Source organism: Anomalospiza imberbis, chromosome 17 (genome assembly GCF_031753505.1).
Source record: "Anomalospiza imberbis isolate Cuckoo-Finch-1a 21T00152 chromosome 17, ASM3175350v1, whole genome shotgun sequence".
NCBI lineage: Eukaryota > Metazoa > Chordata > Aves > Passeriformes > Viduidae > Anomalospiza > Anomalospiza imberbis.
In genome coordinates, this window is record NC_089697.1 from 9,895,882 (window position 1) to 9,921,246 (window position 25,365).

Here is a 25,365-nt window from a genome sequence, read left to right on the forward strand (position 1 = left end):
CTCGTGCACTTACACGTCATATATATATTTGTGTGTGTATATATATATATATATATATATATATCTATCTCTGGCCACTTGGGGACAAAATCTTGCTTCTGAAATGGACTTGTAACTTATATCATTATATTGTGGGGTTTTTTTTATGAGGGGTAAATATTGTAAAATGGGTTTTTAACATGTCCATCTTAAATGTAATTATGACCTGTTTTTAAAGTTGTAGTATTAAAGATGGTCTTTGTAAATCACTGGTACATACTTTGGAGTCAAATAAAGTTTTATGTTACTCTCTTTTACTTTACCTGGGGAGAGTAAGCATCAGGCTGATGATGTGGAAGCGGGATAATCAGCACTGTAGGGATACTGTACAGATTGGAAGGAACAGTATGGCAGATAAAGAAAATTCCTTTATTTGTAGATTTATATAAGCATAATATGAAGTTAGTAATCCTACTGCAGTTGCTTAAGTTAGTATCTAGGAATATCTGTAAGGAAGAGCAAATAACTTAATCTAAACTCATATCTTCCTCTTCATCTTTCTTGTCCTTAGAGTCTCCTTCCTTTTGGTCTGACTTGACACTGTTCTGCATGGCTTTGGCAAAGGCTTCTACATCTAGAAGTTAAACACATGAGTTAATTGCATTTCCTGGGCTGGAGCTCATTGTCCACAAAAGGTTAAGGGTTCATTACTTAGAAAGCAAACATTTGCTTCAGTATGAATTAGCAGGGAGGAAAATTTTGAACAATAGTAACACACATCCAGATCTCTCCTACAGAGCATTTAATGCACTTTAATTGTGCGTGGGCATCCTAAGACCAGAATTCTTACATTAATGGGAGGGATGCTAAAAGTTCATTAGGGAAAAGAGATTGCCTCACTGCCAGAGCTGGCCCTGACTGTGTTCACTGGTTTCAGATTAATCATTAAAGGCTCCCACAAGAAAGGCATCCCTGAACAAGGTGACTGTGACACCTCCAGAGTCTTTCGCATCTCTAGCAAGAAAACAAAGGCAACACATTCTACAGAACCCCAACTTCTTTCACTGCACATAACACCTCATTCTGCTGGAACACCTGTCCCACCAACCTTCTCCTTGTAAACATCAGTGCAAGAGTCACCTTGCAGACTCACAACTCTCAGAGAGGGAGAGTTAGAGAGAAGCTGACCCTTACACCCCACAATCAGAGGTCGTGTGCAGTGCCAACACCCCCAACAACCCTCTCTTCTCCTGCTCCCACCAGCACTCACCGCCTTTATTTGCTGCATCTACTGCCTCTGCAGGTAGCCCAAACTGGCTCATGAGTGGGCCCAGCTGTCCTGAAGCTAAGGCAGCACTGAACATGCTCAAAGCCTGTGGAATGGAGTCAACAGCATCAAAATAAAGTTTTCATCAGATTCCTGCAGCAGTAACCCCAGGAAGAGAGCAGTCCTGTCAGGGCAGGGCTTGGGAATGGATAAGCAGTAAAATAATCACCAATTTCATGTCCTTCAGTTCCTTTTACATGGAAGTTGCTACAATTTAATCTAAACCAGACATTTAAGCTCCTGAAATTTTGCAAATGGACAAATTTAAATCAATTGGTGTAAATTACTAGTTCAGATTCATCTGTAAGACACCAACTTTTATCACACACAGTGTCCTGCAATTAAGGACTGGTGTTTCAAGGGATGTAGTAACCATGAGCATCTCCTCCCTTCAGTCACTTGAAATTACTTTTAATGAGCCATTTGGTGAAAGGGAATAATGAATTTACTACTACTCCTGTCATTTGCCAGAGCACATTTATAGTAAAGAAAAAGGTAAAGCCCAACTCCAAAAGAAAAAGTAAAACCCATTCCCATCTGCCCTTGAGTGACTGCAGGAAGAACTAATGCTCTGTTAAACCATGTCCCTCCTCTCCACTTCTACTGAGCAACTTCCCACTCTGAACAGTGCCAGGAACCTGGAAAAGCAGGGCAAGGTGAATCAGGATGATGGGAAAGGCAGAAGTGCATTTCCCCCCAGAGCCAGCATCTACCTGCTGGAACTGAGGAGACGTCAGGGTGTTCTGGATCTCTTCCGCAGTCTGCGGCAGGGATTCCCCTGAGGGAAGGTAAGGCATCAATCGCTCCTGAACTTCAGCGTTGGCCAGGATGGGAGCCATGATCTCGGGAGTCAGAACAGCTGCCAGGTCCACTAGAAGAAAACAAAACGTTGGCCATTAGACCACACCCAAAACCCCATGTTTTTGTTATGTAAATGAAATGATCTAGTTACGGTCTGAGTATTAAAATTATCACACTGCCACCATCTTTTCTTCCTCTCAGTTTTGGAGTGAGAATAAGACTCCTCAAGCAGTCAAAAACAGCATTGAAATTAAAAAAAAAAAAAACACACCAAAAAACAGGAACAAAAAAATTAAGAGACCTTTCAAACCAATGTGGAACAGGACAGGACAGTAAACAGCTCCAAAGGACTCCTGGATCCAGCAGCTGCCTGCTCAGAGCACTGTTACCTTGCTGTCCTCCTGCTCCAGATGGCACATTCATAGTAGCTAAAATGTTCTGAAGGTCACTCAATTGAATGGGCTGGGTTGGGCTTGTGGCTGAGCTGGTTCCATTACCCGAACTGGGAACGGGGCTGGGACTGGTCACCGAGGCAGCCGCAGGAACGGACGGGGCCGGCGTTACACGGGTGGAAGAAGTCGTGGAAGATGGAGTCACTGCAGCCGACTGGCTGCGAGAGCTGGGCAAGATAATTAGGATAATTAATTCCCTGCAAAAACCTCTTGTATTCTGAAAAGTGTCTTTTCAAACCCTTACAGTAGGAAAAACTCCTACCTCATTTTAGAGAGGTAATAAGCAGCCTTGATTCCCACCATATTCCCCATTCAATAAGCCATGATTCTTCCCACAGCAGTGGCAAGTTCCCATTGCAGGAGCCCTGCAAGCCCAGGGCAGACAAGGCCTCCTACCTTGATGATGAACTGCTGGTTGGAGGTCCCCCACTCCCGAGCAGACTGGCCAGCCCAGGTCCCGTCAGTGCACCCAGCCCACCTTCCATGAACATAAAAGAAGAACAGGTTTAGACATTTATTTCTCTGGATTTTCTGCACCTCTCTTCTCTGGAGAGGCTGCTCTTGTACCTGAAAGGTTTTATATGCTAAAATAGAGGAGGGGGTGAAAGAGCCCAACCCACCCTCCCATCCTCCTTCTGCAAATTAACAGGATCTTCTTTTCTGATTTTGCATCCCCATTAGAGAGCTGAACACCTCAGAAATGACTCAATTTCTAGGTGTACACAAGGATGAATTTACTCCAGTTTGTGCCATACGTACATCATTGTAACACAGCCCCCTCCTCTTATCTGCTATATCAAAAATCCAACTTTTCTATGAACTTTAAGACCAAGGCCCTCAGCAGAAGATCCCAGAGTCATCTTTGAGTCACCACCACTCCCCTCTCCTCACAAACCAGGGGTTTGCAGCTTCAAACCTAACGCAGAGATGCGGCAACAGAATCAGCCAAGCTCTTCAACACTTCACAGGCAAAGGAAGGACAGTTCCACACACCAAGTGCTCTCAGGGGAGCAGCCAGCAGGAAACCAACACCCAAGAAACCAGAATCAGCCTCCTCCATCACACTTCCCAACTACCAAGAACTTATGGCAGGGTCAAGAACCTCAGCTGGGAAAAGGCCTGACTGCTGGCCCTCCTGGAGTTGTCAGGGTCTCAGCTGTTTCCCTACAACTCCTTTGAGGCACATGAGTCAAACACTCAATTTCCCATCAGCAGTTCCTCGCACCACACCTGATTATACACACAAAGCACCTGCATTTCTCACCCACCTTTAGAAGCACCTGGGAACAGAGGACAGAACAACAGCATTCAGTGAGCAAACCCATGGCCAACTGCAGCTACAGACCCTGCAGGTCAGAGTGAGCCCCTGCCAGTCCCTCCTTGTACAGGAACAATTCCATGGAAACCAGCACTTCCTGTCACTTATCCCAGAGCTTCCCCAGCAGCGGGCACGCAGGTGAAGCTCACCACACACTGCTCTGCTCCATTTCATGGTAAAAGTGACCCAGGAGCAAGAGAGCTCCTTTGGAGCTCTGCAAAGCCCCAAGAGATGCAAACCAGCTGTGACAAAGACGACACTCCCAGGGGAAATGATCCCCAGGGATTCACCACAACCACTGTCTGCAGCAGCAAGCAGATGGTCCTCTTTCTGTTACATGTCAATCTGGCTTATGGCTGGATGTAAAGGCAAGGAAAGAAGAATTGCTGAGGAAAAGTGCTGAAAAAAGGAGGACAGTCTCAGGATTATGTGAAGCCTCAAGAGGAAGACCTTTTCCAAACACATCCTAAAAGGCCAGATTTTTCCAACACTAACATGAGATTTGCATCTGTACATCCCACCAATATGAGACCTGCATCTGAAGCTAAAATTACACCAGCCAGATCCACAAAAATGGACTTCTGAGCTTAAGCACAGAACCTCTGTATGCTGTGTTCCTTTGCCTATTTACAGTCGAGGGTCTGACCTGTCAGAAAATGTTCCTGGAGCATGGATAGCATTGAGAACAGACCACAGCAGGGACTCCACCACAGCCCTCAGCCCCTTCAGAAACCACTTATTCCAGCTCTCCCCAGGGCTGCCCAGGAGACAAAGCCCTGCCCTGAGCCTTGCCCCTCTGACTGGGGAGTGCTGTGGTGTGGGACCGCTCCGACCTTCCTCTTGAACTCTTTCTACTTTGCACACAAATATTCACTGAATCAGAGACAACACAAGCAATTCCACAGCTTGGTAAACAGCACATTCACCAGGAGCAAATCACTGGTTTTCAGTCTCTGCTCCAGTGAATATTTAGGAAGAAGTGGAGTAGAAAAAAAACAAAGGGAAAAAAAAGCAGAAGATTCAGTACAGCAAGGAGCAAAACCACAGTTCCTTGCAGATCAAGCCCTGAGATGAGTGCTGTGTAGAATCTGGTACCCTTTTTCTGTCCCTGAGCTCATCTCTGAGGCAGGGCCTTGCCTTCTCACATGAAAGAAGCGCTATTGAGATCAATAGCACTGCTTGAAAACATTGTCAGGTAAGACTTAACCTGGCAGGAGAAAATACCATTTTGGCATAAAGATATTAAAGCATTTTACCAAGTCCTCCTAAGCCCGTTGGTCCGATCAGCTGCATGAGCTGGTTATGGCTCATGTTTCCAAGAAGGCTTTGCAAGCCACCCTCACCTAAAAACAAAAACATTCTGAAACACAACATATTCACATGGTTTTTTCACAGCACTCCGGCTCAAACAGCAGGAGATTAATTGGCATCACATTCTGTATGGAAAAACAGTTTCAAGTGTTTACTGATTCATGATCTTCATAAAAGATAAATGTAACTTGGTTTCATAAAGAGGTAAGACTCCAGAGAATCTACTGGAAACAAAGAGATTTCTCCTGGCAGTCTTAACTTTCAGCCTACACCTGTTTAACAGCACAGTTTATTCTGCTAAAAGCACATTTACGCTTCTGGTATTAACATTCTCCCCAGCTCACCCTCCACAGCCATCAGGGATTTCTTCCTAGAGAACTCTAGGGGCTTAATCTAAACATAAATTTAAAAAAAAAGCCTCTGACATGAAGGAGCAGAGAATGGACTGTACCTCCTAGTGCTGAGAGCTCGTGGCCTCCGCTGGCATTCCCACCCAATGCCCCTGGCATGGGGGGATTGTTGAGATACTCGTTCACCTTACGGCAGTGCTCCTCATCCTTGTCTGTCTTCGGCTCCTGCAAGAGAATTGCTCTTGATATGACTCATACTGGGGGATTTTGATCCAAGACCTTTGTCATTGGCTTCCCACAAACCTGCATCCAGAAGAAGAGTCGTTTTGATCCTGCCTTGAACTTCAATACATACACACGGCCTGTGGTGCACTGTGGGACTCTCTTGAACTCACAGTCATCGGGAAAAATAATCAAATCCTGGAAAGTGTGTCAGGAGAAAAAAATATTTGAGAAAATACATCAATATTCCTTTTCACCTCCCAAATCCCTCTGCCCTCCTCCACAAACTTTCTTCCATCTGCTCCTCAGAGCAGAGAGCACGTGGAAGTGCAGGTCTGTCAGTGGCATTCTCACCCTCATTTGTCCTGAAGGAGCTCTTTCCACAGTGCCAGCAGATCAGAACATGACATAACACCTCAGCACTGAAACACCAGCTCATACTCACATCCTCCACATTGCCCGAAGTCCTGTCCTTCCAGCAGAAGTGAATGAGGGAATCATCGGTTTGCTGGATGTAAACGAGGCCTTTTCTCTTGTCTGGCGTTACAGTGCTGCCTTTCAAGGACATCTTCCCTGCCCGAAATTCCACCAGGTATTTGCTCGAGGAGCCACGAGAGCCTGGCACCAGGCTCGGAAATAATGCACCCGAAGACATCCTGGAAAGAGAGAGAGCAGCAGGTGTGATGAGAAACGTTCCCATAGCCTCTCTTCCCAGTATCAAATTTCAACCTTTACCAGGTGGCTTCACAAAAGCAATCTGTCCCGCTGCCTGCAGAATTCCAGGGTGATTCCACTGAGCTAAAGCAGAATCCTGCATGAGGACAGGAGGCTCTACAGCCCTCCACTAATAAAAGGAAAGCCTGTGTGCTGAGGCACTTAAAAATGAAGCCACCGTCCCCCGGCGCTTCCTTCTTCAGTTCGAGCCATGGTTCAAAGCAGGAAGCCCTGCTGTATCTTCAGACTGCTGCTCCAGCACCCCGCAGAGCCCCAGAGGCTGCCCCGTGCTCCACTGACGCTCACGCTGACTCCCCGCTCCCCCCGCACTGACCGACCCGCGGGCCTGGCGGCGATGCCGGGCCCGGCCGGCCCTGCGGCTGCTCCGGGGTCGCGCTGCGCTCACGGCCCGGCCGGCCCCGGCCCCGGCCCCGGCCCCGCCGCTGGGCCAACAACAGCCGGAGCCGAGCCGGGACCGGGGTGGGGGGGGGGGGGGGGGTCGCGGCTCGGCCCAGGCACCCCCCGCCCGCCCCGAGGCCGCGATCTCTGCCGGGCCCCCCGAGGCCGCCGTGCCGCCTTTCCCCCGGCTTCCCCCGGCAGGAGACCCCCAGCCCGGCCGCCCTGGGGCGCGCGGTCCCGGGGGTGCCGCGGCGGGTCCCGAGCGGTACCTTCAGCCTTCAGCCTCCTCCTCCTCCTCCGCCGCCGCCTCAGCTCTTCCTGCCCCGCGCGCCGGAACCCCGCCCCGCGCGGGGCGCGCGCCGCCGCGGCTCCGCGCTATTGGCTGGCGCGGCTGCCAATCAAGGGAGGGGCGGGGCGAGGCGCCCCTGCTGTGTCACGGAACATGGCGGCGCTCCCCCTCACCCCCCAGGCCCTCATGACCCGCCTCGCCCCCATCCCAGCCCAGGGCCAGCGCCTCTCCAACAACACCTTTATTCCCGTCACAGGCAGGGAACGGTAACAAAAAATAAATCCTTCCACGAAAGGCACGCCGGGCCCACGGCCAAAGCCCGGGTTGCCTCACAGTGTTTCAGTATTGCTTCCCTGACCCAAATCGCAGGTGTGTGCAAAGAGCCTACACACGTCTGCTCCCAACAGCAGCGCTGGGTGAAGAGTTCCTTGGTTTGTTCTTTAAAAGGTGTTTTGGGCAAAAAATTTATTGGGAAATTGTTTTTAAGTTATTAAACGAGAATAAATAGTTCTCATTAGGTCTCTTCTAGGATAGATGGGTCCTGTTTGTTAATCCCGGTGCCAAGAATTCTATAAATGCTGGACGTGTGAAAAGCTGCTCCCCATTTACAGCAGGACGTCACCTCCAAGACACAAATGCTGTACAGCAACTACCAAGTTAACTTTCCCATGGATAACGTGTTTTACCAGAAGCCCACTCTCTCCCCAGCTCCAGCTGGGCCTCTCCATCGTCACACCAAGGTGAGGTCAGTGCCGGGAGCGCTCCCGAGGCTCTTCCCGCTGCCAGGTCCCGGGTTCGGATCCGGCAGCACCGGCACCGCACGGCCCTCGCTGTCCTGCACCCCATCACCCCACGGACTGCAGGGCAAAGGTGCTGAGGAACACAGTCCACCACGGCTGGACACCTCCAATTCAAATCATCTTTGTCCAGTGACCATCACAATGAAATCAAGGTACAGCCCCAGAGCTGGCTGAGCAAAGCCAGAGTCCTCCTGGCCCCCCACCAGCTGCGCTGTACGGGTCTCACAAAAATCTGTCACCATCCAGAGGCCCAAAGGGTATTTATTTATTAAGTATTCATTATAATTTCTTTCTAGCTGGTTTCTCTATGTAGCTGTATTAACATATACTAACACAGTTATCTTATATACAGTGTTTAATCAAGTTATAAAAGTGACATTCTTTCAAAAGGTGCAAAGTTATTAATGTTTTGACACGTAAACTAGTGAGGCGAGATCTGCATCGAAAATAAAAACTTTTGGACTTTGAGAGCATTAGAAATGCCAGGGCTGGCCAAGCAGAGCCGTGTCGGCAGCACAGGGAACGGGTGCTGAAAGTGTTACCAATGTAGAACAATAAATTAGAAGAATGGGTTTGGAACTAATCTGAAATTTTACTGAAAACTTCAGACTAAAGGAAAGAGAGACAGGGGTGAAGATGCAACTGAAGTGTTCTTACAATGGAAATGTTCCCAGTTTCTTTTTATATCCCATGAAGATTCTATACTGAAGTTTGGATTAAACACATTGGTACAACTGTTTCATGCTTTCACATAATGACAAGGCTTTAGGTCTTTGAATTTAAATCCTGGCTTAGACAAAAGGGATGCTAACCTGTACACCTCCTCTCAGGAACAGAACATCTGTACAGTTTATTTCCATTCAGGCAACTTCTATTTATATGCATTGTTTTAAAAACATCACTCCAGCATCGAACATACTATGTAGTTAAAGTAAGCTTTAAACTCCCACTGGTCTAATATGTGATTCATTTCAATCCTCACCTAACAAAAAATTTCCTATGGCACGTACAACCAGTCTGGAAAGGGGTTAACAGTGCCTGAGGCTGTCGTTAAAGCTCAGGTTTTTATCAAAACTATTCTTATGCTGTTCCACATGGATCAACAATATCTTTTCACAAGTGTCTGTGCCCATACTAGGAACAAAAACAACACTAAGTCCAGCTCAAATTCTGAGGACTTCCATCAAGACAAATTACAAGTTTTGGCAACAGAATCCAAGTTGCCATGAACAAGATTCAGATTGTGCCCTTCCTTACTGCCTTGAAGTCTTACAGCTTCTCTTATTTTTCCAATGAAGACAACTAAATTTCCCCCAAATGTAATCCAATTGTTGTACACATGATTTGCTGGAAGAATTTCTCTATGAATATGTTAATTTGCTTTTGCTTTTTAATCCTCTGACTGAGAGAGAAACACTTCAAAAATCTGCTTTCTGGATGAAATCACAGATGTTCTGGGCACAAATCAGACCAGTTCTTTCTTGAACTCTTCATGTTGCTGGCATATAACACCAACAATTTCTAAATTACTGTAAACTTCACAGCAGCACAGCCGCTCTGAATTTTCGCCTGGTTACTCAATTAAAAACTTTCATAAAAGAAGCAGCAATATTAGGTTTAATTTTAATTACTGGACCTAATTTTTCAAGCCTCTCTCCACACCATGGCCCCTGAAGTATACCACTTGAAAGAAATTGAATGCACCAGTTCAGTAATTGATTATTTCCAGTATTATATGGCTTTGATGGATATGGAACAAAAAAAAAACCCAAAAAAACCAACAAAAAAAAAAAAAAATCCCATTTTTGACATCACGTGCTCACAGGAAACTTGTAATAGGTATAACTCTGCCAAAGCTTTAAATTGATTCTGCTTTTTCACAACATACAAAACAGACATGACCTAATAATGAGAAACATGCAAACCAAAACTTCCCCCAAACATGAACCTGTGTGGATACACACACGGAAGTGCTTCCAAAGGAAAGTTTAGTCTAGAAGCATACACAGTGCCAAAGCTGCCAAAGGTAGTGCAGAAGAGTTAAGCCTCCAAGTGGTAGCAAGCAATATATTGTACATTGGAACCACCTCGACATTCCTGCTATTGCTTCCAGAGCTTCTCCTATGTAAGAACAGCATCTGACCTCAGGAAAAGCACATTTTGGGTGTGCCCTTCCCTTCTCCTAACGTATGCTCTATGGGATTTATCACAGGTATACAGTGTAATGCTCACAGTGTCCCAAAGTTGTGAAGACTCTGTAACAGACAACTACAGTGCGAGAGGCTCGGGCTGGGTTTTGTGTCCCAAGTCTCTCAGTTATGGAATTGAGAGTGGGGCCAGGAGCTCCCGTCCCCAGGGAGTGCTACATACAGTATGGAGAGTGTGACAGGACTGGGTTTGATCCTGTTGGTACTATGTTGGCTTTTCATCCCTGCTCCGAGTGCCAAAAACTTCAGCTTCTTCTCTATTGTACTAAGTATCAAGGATATTATCTCTATTTTATTTAAGTTACGTAGTTTTCAAGGATGTTATGTGCTCTACGGATACAGCATATCCTCCTGCCAGAGAAACTAGGGGAGGAAATAGAGAACCAAAGGTCCCTCTGAAAATTAGTGAAAACTTGATGATTTCAGGTGCAGCTTTACGGAATGAGCACAACAGTATTTAAATATTTGGCAATCCAACATTAGTGAGAATTAAATCATTGATTGTTGACTGATAGAATCTCTGTTAAAATTTACTTTGAAAAGCTGGGTTTTGCTATCAACAAAACCAGAGTAACTGGCTTGGAATGAAATCTAGTAACTAGATGTCCGGATGAGATGAGCAATTGCTTCTGGAATTTCAGTATATGTCTGGACAGTCTGAGAAATTTCTATCAAAATAGCCACCTGAGTACAGCCAATCTGGAGTCCCAGTGTATGGGTTAGTGCCTTGATGAAACCATCTGTAAAACAAAAAAAGGAGAGAAACAATAAAAGAAAAAAGCAAACAGATTGAATACTTATTAACAGGGGAAAAAAACCCCAGTGTTGCTTCTTTCACAAAACATTCTAAAAATACACTGGTATTTCTTATTAAAAAATACTTAGGAAATATTCTGAACATGAAAATCATTGAACTTCCTACACAATTATCATCACCTTGTAGAGCACCTTTTATTTTAGCATAAAGTCAAGGAGTGTGAAATGGATTTTTAAATTGCTGTTCTATTCCAAGTAAAAATAACATTGACATTCTAGATTATATATATTAATTTTTACTTTAAAAGAATGCAAAATCTGTTACACAATCATTTTTGGAAATTTCTCCCACAGGGAGACAGTTTCTGTTCTATGGAGTTGTGCCCTGCACAGAACATCAACAGCTGCTAACTTTTAAACCACATTAACCAAAACCAATTTTATATTCTCTGGAAGAGATTTTTCAAGGCATTAACTGGAATTAATCTGTAGCTACTCCTCCAGGCTTTGGGAAAAGAATGCCTTCTCTTCTGAATTTCATAAAATTATGGAGCATCCCAAAATTCTTGCCTTTGAAGGAAGCAACTGCAGCAATTGGTCATGAGCACACACTTGACTGCACAGCACTGGCAGCTTTGAAAAGCACCCTGTGGGAGCAGCAGCCAGATCACACATCACTCCCTGATGCACTCTGTGACTCAGAATTCACTTGAATATGCAGTCAAAAAAGCAATTTCTGCAGTATCCAAGCCAAGAAATCCAAAGAGTGTGAAAATAAAAGGCCCCAGAGGGCCACAATGTCCTGCTCAACTACAAAAAGCTGGACAGGAATTGGTTAAAGGAGAGATGACACTTAACATTTTAACATTCATTCTAACAAAAACATGACCTCTGTAGGTTAAAAAAAAAAATCCAGCATTACCACAGTAGTTAATTATTACAGGATTCAGTGTTTATTGTTAGATATTTTTTCCAGGACAGACTTATCAGTAATTTTGGCTTCCAGCTACATATTTAATTGTTGACCCAGCAGTGCTTTAAGTGACACTACATATTGTGCTGTCATGGAAGCAATCAGACACGTGCTGTCCTGAACAAAAACCATTCAAGCAGTACCCAACTATTCCAAGCTTAAACAAATTCCTCCTTCTTTGCCCCTTACCGTGTGTGCCACTCCACCTCGTCTTTCGCACGCTCCTTGCGAGCAGCTCTTTGTTTCTCTTCTAGTCTCTCCTTCTCTTTGCTTGCCACATCTAGCCAATGTTAAGAGAAATTGGTAATTTAGCAAAAAAAAACCAAAAATGCAGAAAACACATGAAAGACCAGAGAAATTAAATAGAATTCATTTAAGTAAGAGAAAGCATTGGCTGTACACAGTCTTTAGCAACAAAAACCTAAAACTCATTTCAGAGAAGTTGCTGCTACAAACATAGAGCTGAAACTGAAATGTTGGTGTTTTATCTCTCAGAAACACTGCACTGAGACAGCAGGGAATAACTGGATTAGGCATAACAGAGAGAGTGATTTTTTTCACTATTGGGCCGTGTGCTTCCTCTGACAAACACCAGAGCAGCAGAGCACGTCTGCTTACCACGTGTCTCTCCAGACAAACTCCAGAGCAAGTGGAGCACGTCTGCAGCTCCTCCCAAGCTAACAAACATGCAAACACATCACAACACAGGATAGCAGCCCTGGGATCCACCTGGGATGCATCTGCTCTCCCAGGTTCTTCTGGGAGAAAACAGACATTATACACTGTTCAAAAGCATGTTCAGTGCACAGGATAAAAAAGAGTTTATAAGTGTGGGAATGAGAAACTGAAGGCTGTTTTCTGCATTGACCTCCCTTCAGGCAGCCCTCCCAAAACTTACTCCTGTGCAAGTATTTCCTGAGCAAACACATACCCATGTTCCCGTTCTCCATGTTCCTGATATCTGGACGTAGCCGGCAGTCCGTGGGAGCCAGTATCGCCTCCATGCCCTTCTCCAGCTCATTGAGGCTCACAGCAAAACTGGTGAAATTGTACATCTGAGAAGCAAATTGAAGAGAACACACAAGTTATTCCAGCAAAGCAGTGCTGGGTCCCTTACAATGAATGGATACAACAAAACTTAGAAGAGAAATTGCTGAGTCAAACCCCTACTGGCTGCCCTGAAGGCAAGGTTAGGTTCATACAACACCAGCTGGATGTTTTGTTGGAGGGGAGGAACAAGAAAAGGCAGATGGGGATAGAAATCACAGCTTTCATTTTTTAAGCAGTCTTTGCTTGTGAGGATTAAGACAGATTTCCTATGATATTGATATTTAACATTATGATTTTTGGAAAAAAGCAAAACAAAACAAAACCACCCACACCTATAAGACCAAAACGTCTTGTTGAAACTATGGAAATTAATATCCTGCTGCCCAGTTACTGCACCCTGTGGCAGCTTGTCCTGGAACAGCAGGGCCAGCAGAAGGGAATGTGTATCCATATTTCAGCCACTCTCAGTGCAAAGATCTCCCAGACAGGTTAACCTAAGTCCCCAGATTTCCAGCTGCACTCAGAGCATGCATTCCCTGTGCCAGCTCAGGCACAGCAGGGCTGCTTTCAGCACAGGACCGAAGCACAGCTTGCTGGAGTATAATTTCAGTGCAGCAAGAACTGCCAGAGCCTGGTCTTATGCCAAGGAGTGACACTGCAACAAGGTTCCCTGGACCATTACTCATGTTCCCCTGGATAATTCACCAGCAAGAGCAAAGCATGGGCAGATTGAAACAGTTACCTGTGATGAGTTTGGTGGCCTACAGTTTATTCTCCAAAGCAATTTACTGCCTGGTATGAACTGCACTGTGTCTTGAACCTCTGGCATATCATCAGCCTCATCATTTTCAGATTTAATATCTTCTTCACTCTGAAACAGAGATAACATGCGGCAGAGGAACAAAGGAACATTGGATGGCTTCATCTTGGATTCTGCAGTGACTGTTGAAGAATCTGTTCACATTTGAGATACTGAACACTCCTGTACTTCTGCCTCACCCCTCCTGTTTGCTTTTCATCACTCTGTATACAGTCCCTCTTATTTTTATCATGTCTTGCTTCTGATATCCCTGAATAGTCTCCCAACACTTAAATAAAACGTGAATATCTGTTTAAAAAATCAGTAACAGTAATAATAGTAAATTAATGTCTTTCAGAAGTGTTTTCTCCAGCTTCCTTTCTATCCTATGCCATAGCTTAATTTCACCTCACATGACCATTATTTCTACAGGTGCAAATGAGCCAAGACTGAAATTTAAGCCACTTCCCAAGTTAGTTCTTAAGTCACAAATAGGGCACACCTGTTTTTGGATATTGCTTCACCATTTGCAAAACATTCAGGTGTGTGGTTAAAAAAGACAGGCCCTCATTTCAGTCTGATCCAGACTACAATCACAATTATCACTGCCAGTTTTCTCACTGTGAAGACTGTATCCTTAGGTTTATGAATACAGTGACTTTCCTTCAAAGTTCCTTTGTTACCAGCTGCACTGCTGTGCTGCACATGTAAAACTCCAATGGTTCAGGAGGCTGCTCTCAGAATCTGAGACAATCTGACTGCTGCAGGACACAGAGAGCAGCATTGTGGAATTTCAGAGGATTTCACGAGAACCCATTTAAAAGCACAGCAACCAGAAGGGAAGTTTAGGCAATAATATCCTGGGGTGACAATAACAGTTTTCCTCACTCCCACCCCCTTTTCTATTTTCTTTCTGCCCTCTTTGACATGGCTCATTTGTTTCAATCAAAAATACCCTACTAGGTTAAACAGAGCCTGTTTTATACACTAGAAAACAGCTCCATATGGTTAAGAGTCTAATTTCAATCATTTGGTTTGAGTATTCATTATTTTAAAAGACAGTTCTAGGCTACTTTCCATGTCAACATCTGGTTTACTGTTAGACAGTTCCCCATCTAAAAATAGTCTCAACAGGAAGGAAGGAAGGAAAGAAAGAGTTGATTTTCTCAAGATGAACAGAACCTTATTATTTTTTTAAAAACAGTCAAAATATAAGCCTGTACCATGATGGAATCCAGAGCCAAAATCAAGGCCTGTTGTTACTCTAGATTCTTCTGATGTGAATACTTTTAAAGTTTGAGCCTCTTAACATCAAGAGTGATTAGCTTCTGTTTAACTTTTCATTTTCAGTGAGTAACTGTTGATATAAGGAAACCCAAAGTCCTCTGCTGCACCATACAATATTTCCCATTTTCCATGTGACACTGAGGTCTTGGCAGCAACTTACCTGACACTGCTTACATATGAAGTAAAAACCCTGTATGTTTTCAGGCCTCTTTTTTGTAAAGACTTTCTACATCCTAAGTTCTGAAAATCTGCATGACCAAAAAGCATATCTGACTTAAACAAAGTCATTATTGTTTTTACTGCCCAAATCCTACTATTTTTACTGCTGGAGTTGGCAGTAGAGTCACTTTCCTCATTCAAGGACTGGACAACATCAGCTTGGGGGTTGATATTTGATGATTTCTCTTTGACCAGTCTCCAGCAGACACCATGCCTACGAGCTCCCTTCCACGCCAGCAGCTCACACTACAGCCTGCAGAGCTCAAAGTGCCAAGTGCCTTCTCACTGCCCTGTCCAACCCCTACCAAATGACAGCTTTTGTCCTCCATTCACCTAAATAATTTTGATTTCATTTCTGACATTTCTCCCTAATGAATCCTTCACCTTACCGACTTCTTCTTCGGCTCACCGCCTCTCTTCTCACTCTTTTTGTAGGTCTCGTACGTGGTGGGATCAGTGCACCACAAACATTCTGTCCACTTGCCATAGATCACACACAGCTTCTTCCTGCTGCAGAGAAAGCAAAGGACACTGAGCTCTTCCTCCTGATCGAGCCTGCTAAGCCAAGCCTTGCAGATTCTGATCTACATTAAATACTCAGCTTCCTGCTTCGCTGCATGTTATATTTCTATTTGCAGATTTCACAGAATCACAGAATGGGTGATTCTTAGAAAACACAGATGTTTGATAGGCAAAGAAAAGGTTTCAGCTCATTCCAGCCCTCCAGAACAGATCCTCATCATAGTCACATGCTTTTGCCTCTGTTAAATGAATGTGGGTACATCAAAGCAAATTAAAATACAGAGACTCAGAGTCACAAAACAGGTCTGGGTTAATTAAAAAACTTTTAGCAACCACATTCTCATTATTTGGAATTATGACTGTACAATAATAAATCAGTTGCAGCTACTCTGAATTTTCCCTTCATTTCCAAAACCTGGACTGGGGAGTTTTTCTAATAATGCTTAAAATCCTGGAATCAGGGGGTTTAATACTGACACAGAGAACAAAAACGAATTACAAACAACATTGCTAGCAACTTTAAAGTCACATCATTGTGGTCACTATGCCAGCAAAAGAAACGCTCCAGTGTTAAAAACAGAGAGACCAAGTGGCTTTTCTCACTTACTGCTTGTCCTGGATGTATCCCTCTACTCTGTGAAGCTCTTTCCCAAACAGTCCACACGGTTTAAAATTAAGGACACATTTATCTCCAGTACTGTGGAGGAAATAAGTACATGCTTAGAGAAGCAAGCCCCTAAATACATCAGAGAACTTATTTTACCTTATTTAGCTTTTTAAATATAGTTACAGTAAGCTAGTGGTTATATATATATATATTTTTATATAAAATAAATAAATATATAATATATTATATATATAATATAATTATATATATGTAATTATTTTGGTTTAACTATGGTTTATTATCTGACCAGGACATTAAAAATGGCACACACATTTCAAAATTCCACAAAACTAACAAATTTTGTGCAAGTACAGAAGACAGGACTACAGATTTGATGCTGTGAGAAGTATCAAACAGCAGCTTGTTGGACTGAAGCTCTCATTTACTGAGAGAGCAATGTGTGCAGAAGTAATGCTTCTCACAAAATTCTTTCCCTCATCATTTGGAAGGTATTTTATTTTATGCAAGTAAAAAGTTTTGATACAGGCAGTTGGCAGAGCAGTTGATGCTCTCTAAGTTCACATTTCCCAACTCTGCAGTCATTTTTTTGTGCTATGCCCTTAAGACATTGTCCATTATCTAAACTAAAAAAAGTGACAAATCACAATAAACACCATGGAGGTCCAACCTGCCTCTGACAATTATTCCATTTAATGGAATTAACTCCATTTAAATTTAATTTCTGCTCTCTGGCAATGGTGCTGAATTTGGATGGGTAACTCATAAATTTAAAACCTTTGCTCTCCATAGGCCATTTATCTTTGTGCCTTTTCATTAATAATATTATGATAGTAATCCCAGGCCTAGGGAAAGTTTGCATTTGTCAGGAGAAGAAAAAAACAACCACACAAAAAGACAAAACAACCCCCACAAGACTCTGGAGCTACCAAACAAAGCTTCCTATGTGTCTGACAAAAATCAAAATCTGCTTTGTAACACAAATGACCACAAGAATCCCTACAGCCCCTGGGTTCCTGATCAACATTACCTGTGATTTACAATTTCTACCACTCCATACTGCTCTAACCACAGTTTACCAATAATTACATTATGTACACAACAGGTTGGATTTGTCCATGTGTAAGCTTCATTGTGCCTGTCAAGGAAATAAGAGAAAGAAATCATTTTCTTGAGCTTAAGATGGAAGCCTGTTTTCAATTCTGTTCATGGCAAGGCAAAATATTTAGCACTCCTCTGAACAGCCAGCACAGCTTCAAAACAGAAGAGAAACAGACTTTTCTTTACAAGCCAACGATGTGTTGCATCCAAGCATTAGTGCAAGTTAATGAAGTGATATTGCCTGTATTCTTCTCCCTTCTCACATGAGTTTTACAGTTGCTGTGCTTTGGATTACAAATGTCAGCCCAACATAAAGAGCAGTCCAGGAATTCATCTTTTTCATTAGCATTTTTGAAGTTTTAAGTGATAAAACATAGTATTTGCAGGAGAACCAGACTAACAAACTAATGTCTAACAGTGTCTTCTATTCAATTGCTGCAGCAGCAGTAAATTGCATAAGTGGTTTCCACAAACATGCCACAAGTTCTCATCAGTATTTGAGGCCTGGTCCAGTGCCACCGAAGGTAATTTTTGGGAGTGTGAGTGGTTTTTGCTTCTTTTTATTTGGTTGTTTAACACCACTGGGACACAACAGCACTATTGCAAGCTCCACAAATGTGACATTTTAAAATTCAGTTCACAACTCAATTCCATCCTTTCCCCAAAGATTTACTGAGAATAAAGAAAAATCCTAGAATTGATTTTCCACTCGGTTTTATCTTTGGCTTATTGTTTTGTGAAAAGCTTTAAAGGTGTGTTTACAACTTCTAAATCCTTAAAAGACATTATTCCATAAATGATGAAAAAGTTAAACAACAGGATTACTATTGTCACTAGCAGAGTCAAAGCCATCTATTCACACTCATCTTTCAATGCTGGTAAGGGAAATACTGAAGTTACCTGGAAGGCACTCAATCCATCTTAGAAAAGTTTGTGATCTCAGTTTTAACAGAAAATACAGAAAAAGCAGCACCCTCTGTAAAAAGTGCTTTGTACTTCTACTTCCAGTGAGTATGGAGAGAACACTCCCATGTAATGCTTCCAACCCATCTGTCATTTTCCAGTACAGAGAAATAACAGATCATTGAAGTCTCACTATTTCCCACAGCTCCTTTCTTCAAGGAGTCTTTCGAACAATGACTACTCTTCATCTGAGGGAAGAATACCAGAATGCCTCAAGTTCATCCCCCAGCCTTTAAACATAGTTTTATTCCTGAACTATTCTGACACCACAAGCTTTACAGCATAAACCAAAACACAACACAAGGCACTTATGGTCAAGGCTGATGAATTGAAGCATTTTTTGTGCTGGAGAAGTGAGAGAAAAGTGTCTTCTAACGCACTGAAAAATAGTCATGGTTAACATAAAGGCACAATTTAATACTGACTCACGGCTTTGTTTCCCAAACAGCTCCTTGTTCACTTAGGCTTTGAGCGGTTCTCAGACTCCTCAAAGCAACAGAATGGTCTGAATCACAACACTGAGAGGCTCAAAATTTCATTTCAACTCCGGCTGCTAACTTGAAGCAATTATTTAAAATAAATGCTTTAACTGTTTATATTCCAATTTAAATCTCAGCCTTGATTAGGCTCAGCAAGAATTCTAATAGTCCTCTAAAGAAAGGCTCTCGAGGAACAAACATTATTTTGGTAACACCTGCAGTCTGCACTAACATTCACAGTTCCTTCTACATTCAGAAGAAATTTCCTTTATTTCCATCATTGTTTATCTCCAAGACCAATTCATACTTTTATGAACTTTGGAATATTAGATGCCAACAGCTGAAAAATTAAACTACTTCCAAAAGAAAGTACAGGAAAAGTCAATGCCTGCTATGTGAGGCAAGTTGGTTTTTTATTGAAACCAAATGTCTAGAACTTTCTTAAGTCAACATTTCAAAACCACCTCAGAGTTAGGCCTTAGAAAGGCTTTTTATAAAAGCACCAAATGCAGAATACTTTATTTGCAACTGTTCTAGGGCATCCTCATGTCCCACTTGGGAAAGCTCCAGAGTCTTTGTGCCACAAGGACACAAAACAACTCATGGGATGTCACGTAATTCATGAGAGACAAGCCTGGGAGCGATCTGGAGAGGCATTCTTGATTTTAGTAGATGCTGATCCTTCTCTGGAAGTGGCAATCCTGACAGGTTTCTCCTGTTCCCTTACCACACAGAACAGTTATTGTGAGATGCAGCTCTTTCCACACAAACCACCAAAACCAACAGCAATACTGAAAACTGAGATGAGTGTCAACAACCCAGTAAGAGAATTTTATCTCTGTATTTAAATTTAACATGCCTTCACAGAACTAGCTTTCAGTAGCAACCAATATGTAAGAAATGCTAATTTTCATGATGGAAAAACCGGGCCAAATTGCTACAGCTATGGAAACATAACACAAAAAAAAACCCCAGCTCTGAAATTAAGCAGTGAAAATTAACTTGTAAATCAATTCTTACAACTGCTTCAGCAAGGGGTTTTTAGGTAATCACCTCTGAAAAGCCAACAGGATTATTACAAAAAGTAAAAAAATAGTTATTTATTCCCATACTCACTTCAGAAGCTCCAAAGTAATTGTTCCCCGAGGCTCTGCTTCTATACTCTTTCCCCAGAATTTTAGTTTGGGATAGATTGATCCATGAAATATGAAGTCCTTATTGAGGCCTTCAGAATAAAATGCACTAATAGGTGGGTGGTGGCTGACTTGTTCAGATATAAACCTAAATCCTAAGTCCTCCCTGGCAACAACAACAACAAAAAAAAAAGCATTGAACAGTAAGCATATTTTTAATACTGCAACAGAAAAGAGTTGATACTTTAAAAAAAAAAAAAAGTGTAGTATTTTCAGATTAAACCGAATGTCAGACTTTTCCTTTTCTAGTTCCGTGACACATGTACAATAAATGAAAGGATTTCTACTCTGAACACTTTCTTTTTATACCACCAAACCAGATTTCTATCCAGAAAGGCATCTGAAGAAGTTTCACTGAAATAACTCATGAAAATACAGAAACCCTTGGGGCAACATGAAAAGGTCTGACTGAAAATTCTTTACTGTACTGCAGACATATCTCCCATTTATTTGAATAAGTTCGAAGTCATTCAGACTAATTTCTCTGACATGATCAACAAAACAATATTTAAATTAATTAATAGTGTCTGCTCAGGAAGCATCTTTGGTAGAAGAACATGAACCCATTTTTCTCTAAATAATTCAAAGAATATTCTGCCTAAACTTAGAAATAAAATTATTAGCTTTTAAAACAACTTCTCAGAAATTATGAGATAGTTTGAGGAAAATAATTTTAGCCATACTCAGAAATCTACTTTAGTGCTATTTTACTACAACCAGACCAGTGTGAGAGTCTGCTAACTCAAGAACTCAAACAGCCCCAGCTCCCAGTTTGAAGTAATTACTACCTGGTTAATTCATAGGTTTCTCCTAACAGTGGGTTAAATGGTTTGCCAGTTCTCTCCCATTGAGAAGCTACAGCAGAAACTGCAAAAGCAGCTACAGCCTGTAAACAAATTAAGAACACATTGTTATGAGAACAGTGCATTAAAACACTAAGTTTATTGTACTTTATTTGTTGCACATTACAGTATTTATTATTCCAAAAAGGAATTGTTTTATATTTTTTAAGCCATAGAATAAATGACAGAGAAGTGGGGAAATATAAGCACTTAAGAATCTCATTTCCAATAGGAATTATTGTCAGTGGTAAATTCTGCCAGATTACACTCTGCCTCATCTACTTCTAGAAGATCAGCCTGGTTTTTTAAATCTAGTCTCCCCCCAACTTTGACTGCCCCCCACCCTCAGCTCATTGGGAACAGAGCCTCACTTTCCTAGTGCCAGGTAAGAACTATTTCTGTCACCAGGCCAGCAGGTTCAGGTGACACTGAGGAGCTGCCGCAGGCTGGGAAATGGAGGAATGGCCCACACAAGCACAGGAGCCAAGATAAAGCTTCCATTGCACTTCAGTGAAACCAGAGCTGTGAGCAGCACCAGCAGAACCTGATGCACACAGGGGTCACATAGTCACTCCCTTGGTGTGAGACCAGGTGCTGTGTCCTGCTCCCAGGAACCACCAGTTTTGGAGAAGAAAATTGTGGTAAATTTGTCTCTGTCATGACAATTTTTCATCCAGGAACTTCAAAGTCATGAGGCCACTCAACAAACCAATTCAGAATCACATAAAGGCAAGATTTCATCCTCACAACACATAAAACCTTCAAGAAGTCACAGTTAAAGAAATTAGTTGAGATCCTTGGGCATGGTCAGTTGAGGCACTTTCCTTTTAAATTCTGTGCACGCATGAAGGGTCAAAGTGTCACAAATATTTGACACAGCCACTATGAGAGAAAAAAATCATCTAGACAGACAAACTAGGCATTCTTACCATAGCCTCTGAGAAAGAGATACACTCAAGTGAGAAACTGTCTTAAAATCAAAGACTGGGAGAAAAAAACTTGTGAGTTACCCAGAAGGTGGTGGGGATTCTTACCTGCATTCTCTCCAGGGGATCTGCATGACTACAAGCCTTATTGATGAGGTATATATGCTCCATGTATTCTGTTATCCTTTGAAGGAAACTCAAGGGCTCGTTGAAGACAATGGGCATTGTAATCTTGGACAGCTCCTACATAACCAAAGGGCAGGCTGATTTCTTAGACAACACTAAGTAAACTACTGGCAACAAACAAGAATTTTGAAAAAATGTTGTGGGTGAGTTTATTTATACTATTCCTCTAAGGATATTTGGCAAGCCAGACACAGATCTCCAAGTGCTACAGCTGAAAGGGGCTAGAAGCACTGCAGAACCCTACTTGCAATCTGAAATAACAACTTAAAACATTGATCCAGCTAACCTAATAAATCCACAGAGAATGTAACCTTCTCTGCTGTGCTCTGTGTAAAGCAGAAGAGGTTAAAATTTCCCTAGGTAGCAGCAATAATGTGCCAACCAGCTCCGTGCTGATACTGAAGTGCCACACGCTCCTTGGAAAACCTCACATGCTTATTTGCATAAAATCTATCTATTTCACTGCAGCAACCACAAATTATTTTTTGAAAGGAACATTTACATAAAGAATAGCACTTGAATTGCTCTAACAGATTTTAGTGGTTTATTTAAGCAGCCTGTTATTTGTGTCAGACCGTTTCTGGTTCCCCACGTGGATAAAGACAGACACGAAGTTCACACAGAGATTTCCAAATCCCCAGGTCTTTTACTACACCCAAGCAAATGTGGCTGTTTAATTACAAAGTTGCACTCATGACTGAGCACTGAAACACTTATGTAAGTGCTTAAAACTTAGCAAACAGCAGAATGCCACCAGATAAGTTAATGCAATGTTTTCCTCACCTTGGCACAGGCAAAGGAAGAAAAATGTTAACCTTAACTAACTTCAACTGATTTGGTCCAAGCAAAAGTTTGAGTAGACAGATCACTCATCCCACCAAAAGAAGTTCTGAGAGAACAACTGTATCTCCTAGATGACATGAATTAATAAAATGAAGCCCTAAATCACATTTTGCTAAGAATAAAAAAAAAGCAGTAAAGAGAGCATTGTGTCAATCAAACATATTTGATTATATTTTAATGGCTTTAGTCTAGTTCTTAAAGGACAGCTTCAGAAATGCCAATCCACAAGCTCTAACACCTAAAGAAGATAAGGAAATAGTACTGTTAATAAATAAATGTTGAGATTTTGGGAGTTGCAGTTTAAAATTGTTTCCTAGTTAAAAAAAAAGCAAAATGCACCATGTGTTATTTTGTGCCTTGAATGTTTAAGCAATAAAGTTAATCAGCTGACATTAGGAGACCTAACACAGATGCTTCATCCCAGCTAACTTACCAGTCCAATGCATTTTTTTAATATGCTCCACACACTAAAATCACTTCTAGAAAACATTGGGGCAGGTAATGATGTCCTGTAATGAAAAAAAAAATCCAACTGTCATTATCAGCCCCTAAAGCAACAAGCCATTTTGTTTTCTATTGAAGCAACTTATAAAAGAAGCAAAGCATCACCCCAGACTTGGCACAGGAAGCAGACACATGAAATGACTTTCCAATCCCAGAGAATTACCCTCTCCCATGAGAACAGCAATGCCCCAAAAGGTGTGAGCCAGCACATGCTCCACTCCCATCTCCTCTGCAGCTCTGTGTTTACCTGTGTCTCTTAATCCCATTTTCTTGTATCTCTCTTTCTCCATTATGCTTTCCATTCCTATTGCTTTGGTGTGGATCCAGATCAAGCATTTCTGGACCTTTATGATTTGCTTCTGAAAAATCTCCTGAAGAATTGTCAGAATCAAAGCCTGTATAAAAACCAAAAGGCAACAGTTTTCTTAGGAGCCTTACCATGCCACAGAGTGCCACTCACATTTTGCAACTCTCACACATGAAGTACACTTGGACTAGGTTAGTTAGAGTATCAGAGTGAAAACCCTTAAGTGACCTAATTTCCAAGAGTATTATGAGCCAACTATTACATTAGAATGAAGAATTATCATTTTTCACACTGCTGAATATAACACTAATTTAAAATCTTAAAAGTTCTCGAGTAGCTCCTAATCAGATTAGCTGCATTTTCTCTTTTCCAGAGCTGCAGTGTATTTACAATAATTTGCTTCAGTTATGTAGTGTTCCTCAAAGACCTCAAATAAATTAAACTTACACTGCTAATAGGCAAGGAGAAAAGGAAAAAAAAAGAGAAAACAGTTATTTCACGATGCAGGGGCAAACACCCAGACAAATGGAACCACAGAAATGGTATTGAACTTCTTTTTGCCACCCATATGTGCAAACCATCTAACACTCCCCTGATGGTTGCAGCAGGAACATGTGGACACCAGGATGAACCATTCCTCAAGCTCTACAAGTGACCCACAGCCTGACCTGCAGGAGGTGGCTGCACTTCCTAGCTCCCAAATCCATCCACTTGGTCCAGAGCTACTGGAAATACCACTGTAACCAAACCCCAGCCTGCAGCAACCTGCTTGGACCAGCTTTAATCCCAAAAATGTTAAACCAGCAGGAATCTGGAGATCACAAACTTGTGTTATCAAGCAGCCCTAAGTAAAAGTTGGACTAAACCAACATATCAAGATTCCAGTCTAATGATTTTTAGTCACATAAATTACACATATAGTAATAAAAATCATGACAATTTTTGCATATGGCTTTGAATAAGAAGATTTTAAAAGCATTCTATGCACCTCTACACACACCCTTGCTCTCAATGAACAGCAAGAGGCCTCCCCTCAGTGCTGCTGAAACAAACCACTTGTAAACCACAACAGCATCACCACAGAGCACCCTAAAATGATCAATTAATACACTCCTTCACAACTGCCACAGCACTACAACAGAAAGCACTGCTGATCGATCAGTGCAATAAAGGAACATTTTTGCTGAAATTAATTCCAAGGTCATTAAGTTCTGAGTGCCAAAGGGGTCAGTTCTTCCTCAAGAAAGACTTTCGTTTCCAGCTTCCAATTCAATAGTCAAAAAGCAACATTAAACGTGGGTATTTGCTGGCACACAGTTTTTGCCATGGTTTTAAGGGATACATAACATAATTTTTGCATTCCTTTCACTCCTTCACTCCAGCTGTCACAACCTGGGCAGCCCCTTGTCTTTGCACTGAGCTCCCATCACACTCAGCTATGTCCCAGAGTCAGCTGTGGGTAAAGAAAGATTCTGAAATATTACAAATCCTGTAAACTCTCTAATGGAGTAAAGAAATCAGTTGTGACAAAGATTATTCCATTTTAAATAGACTAAAATGCTGTGATCTTCTGACATTAACTTTTTTTACAAAGCAGTACTTCAACTTTAACCTCTCCAAT

At 42.2% G+C, this 25,365-nt stretch overlaps 2 protein-coding genes across 5 annotated transcripts in view; both read right to left on the minus strand.

The window, feature by feature from the left end:
* Positions 1 to 389: 389 nt before the first annotated feature.
* ADRM1 (ADRM1 26S proteasome ubiquitin receptor) lies at positions 390 to 7,260 on the minus strand. Of its 4 annotated transcripts, none has more exons than XM_068207955.1 (10): positions 7,143 to 7,260; positions 6,206 to 6,416; positions 5,842 to 5,958; positions 5,640 to 5,763; positions 5,134 to 5,220; positions 2,956 to 3,037; positions 2,605 to 2,726; positions 2,020 to 2,177; positions 1,250 to 1,352; positions 390 to 613 (listed from the first exon to the last, which is right to left on the minus strand). In XM_068207955.1, the coding sequence occupies exons 2-10, from the start codon at positions 6,413 to 6,415 to the stop codon at positions 507 to 509; spliced, it is 1,110 nt and encodes a 369-aa protein (XP_068064056.1). In that variant the 5' UTR covers position 6,416; positions 7,143 to 7,260; the 3' UTR covers positions 390 to 506. The 4 variants fall into 4 exon arrangements, with proteins under 4 accessions (XP_068064056.1, XP_068064053.1, XP_068064055.1 ...); XM_068207952.1 differs by having other exon boundaries at positions 2,497 to 2,726; XM_068207954.1 differs by lacking the exon at positions 5,134 to 5,220 and having other exon boundaries at positions 2,497 to 2,726.
* Positions 7,261 to 8,205: 945 nt separating this feature from the next.
* OSBPL2 (oxysterol binding protein like 2) overlaps positions 8,206 to 25,365 on the minus strand; it is a 34,256-nt gene continuing 17,096 nt past the window's right edge. Inside the window, exons 4-15 of the mRNA XM_068207951.1 lie at positions 23,685 to 23,832; positions 23,367 to 23,442; positions 22,013 to 22,147; positions 20,925 to 21,022; positions 20,060 to 20,242; positions 17,431 to 17,538; positions 16,383 to 16,472; positions 15,643 to 15,763; positions 13,691 to 13,819; positions 12,830 to 12,953; positions 12,088 to 12,178; positions 8,206 to 10,909 (exon numbers count right to left, since the gene is read on the minus strand). Of these exons, the coding sequence (XP_068064052.1) occupies positions 10,807 to 10,909; positions 12,088 to 12,178; positions 12,830 to 12,953; positions 13,691 to 13,819; positions 15,643 to 15,763; positions 16,383 to 16,472; positions 17,431 to 17,538; positions 20,060 to 20,242; positions 20,925 to 21,022; positions 22,013 to 22,147; positions 23,367 to 23,442; positions 23,685 to 23,832 (1,406 nt within the window). The 3' untranslated portion in view covers positions 8,206 to 10,806. The remainder of the gene's footprint in view (positions 10,910 to 12,087; positions 12,179 to 12,829; positions 12,954 to 13,690; positions 13,820 to 15,642; positions 15,764 to 16,382; positions 16,473 to 17,430; positions 17,539 to 20,059; positions 20,243 to 20,924; positions 21,023 to 22,012; positions 22,148 to 23,366; positions 23,443 to 23,684; positions 23,833 to 25,365) is intronic.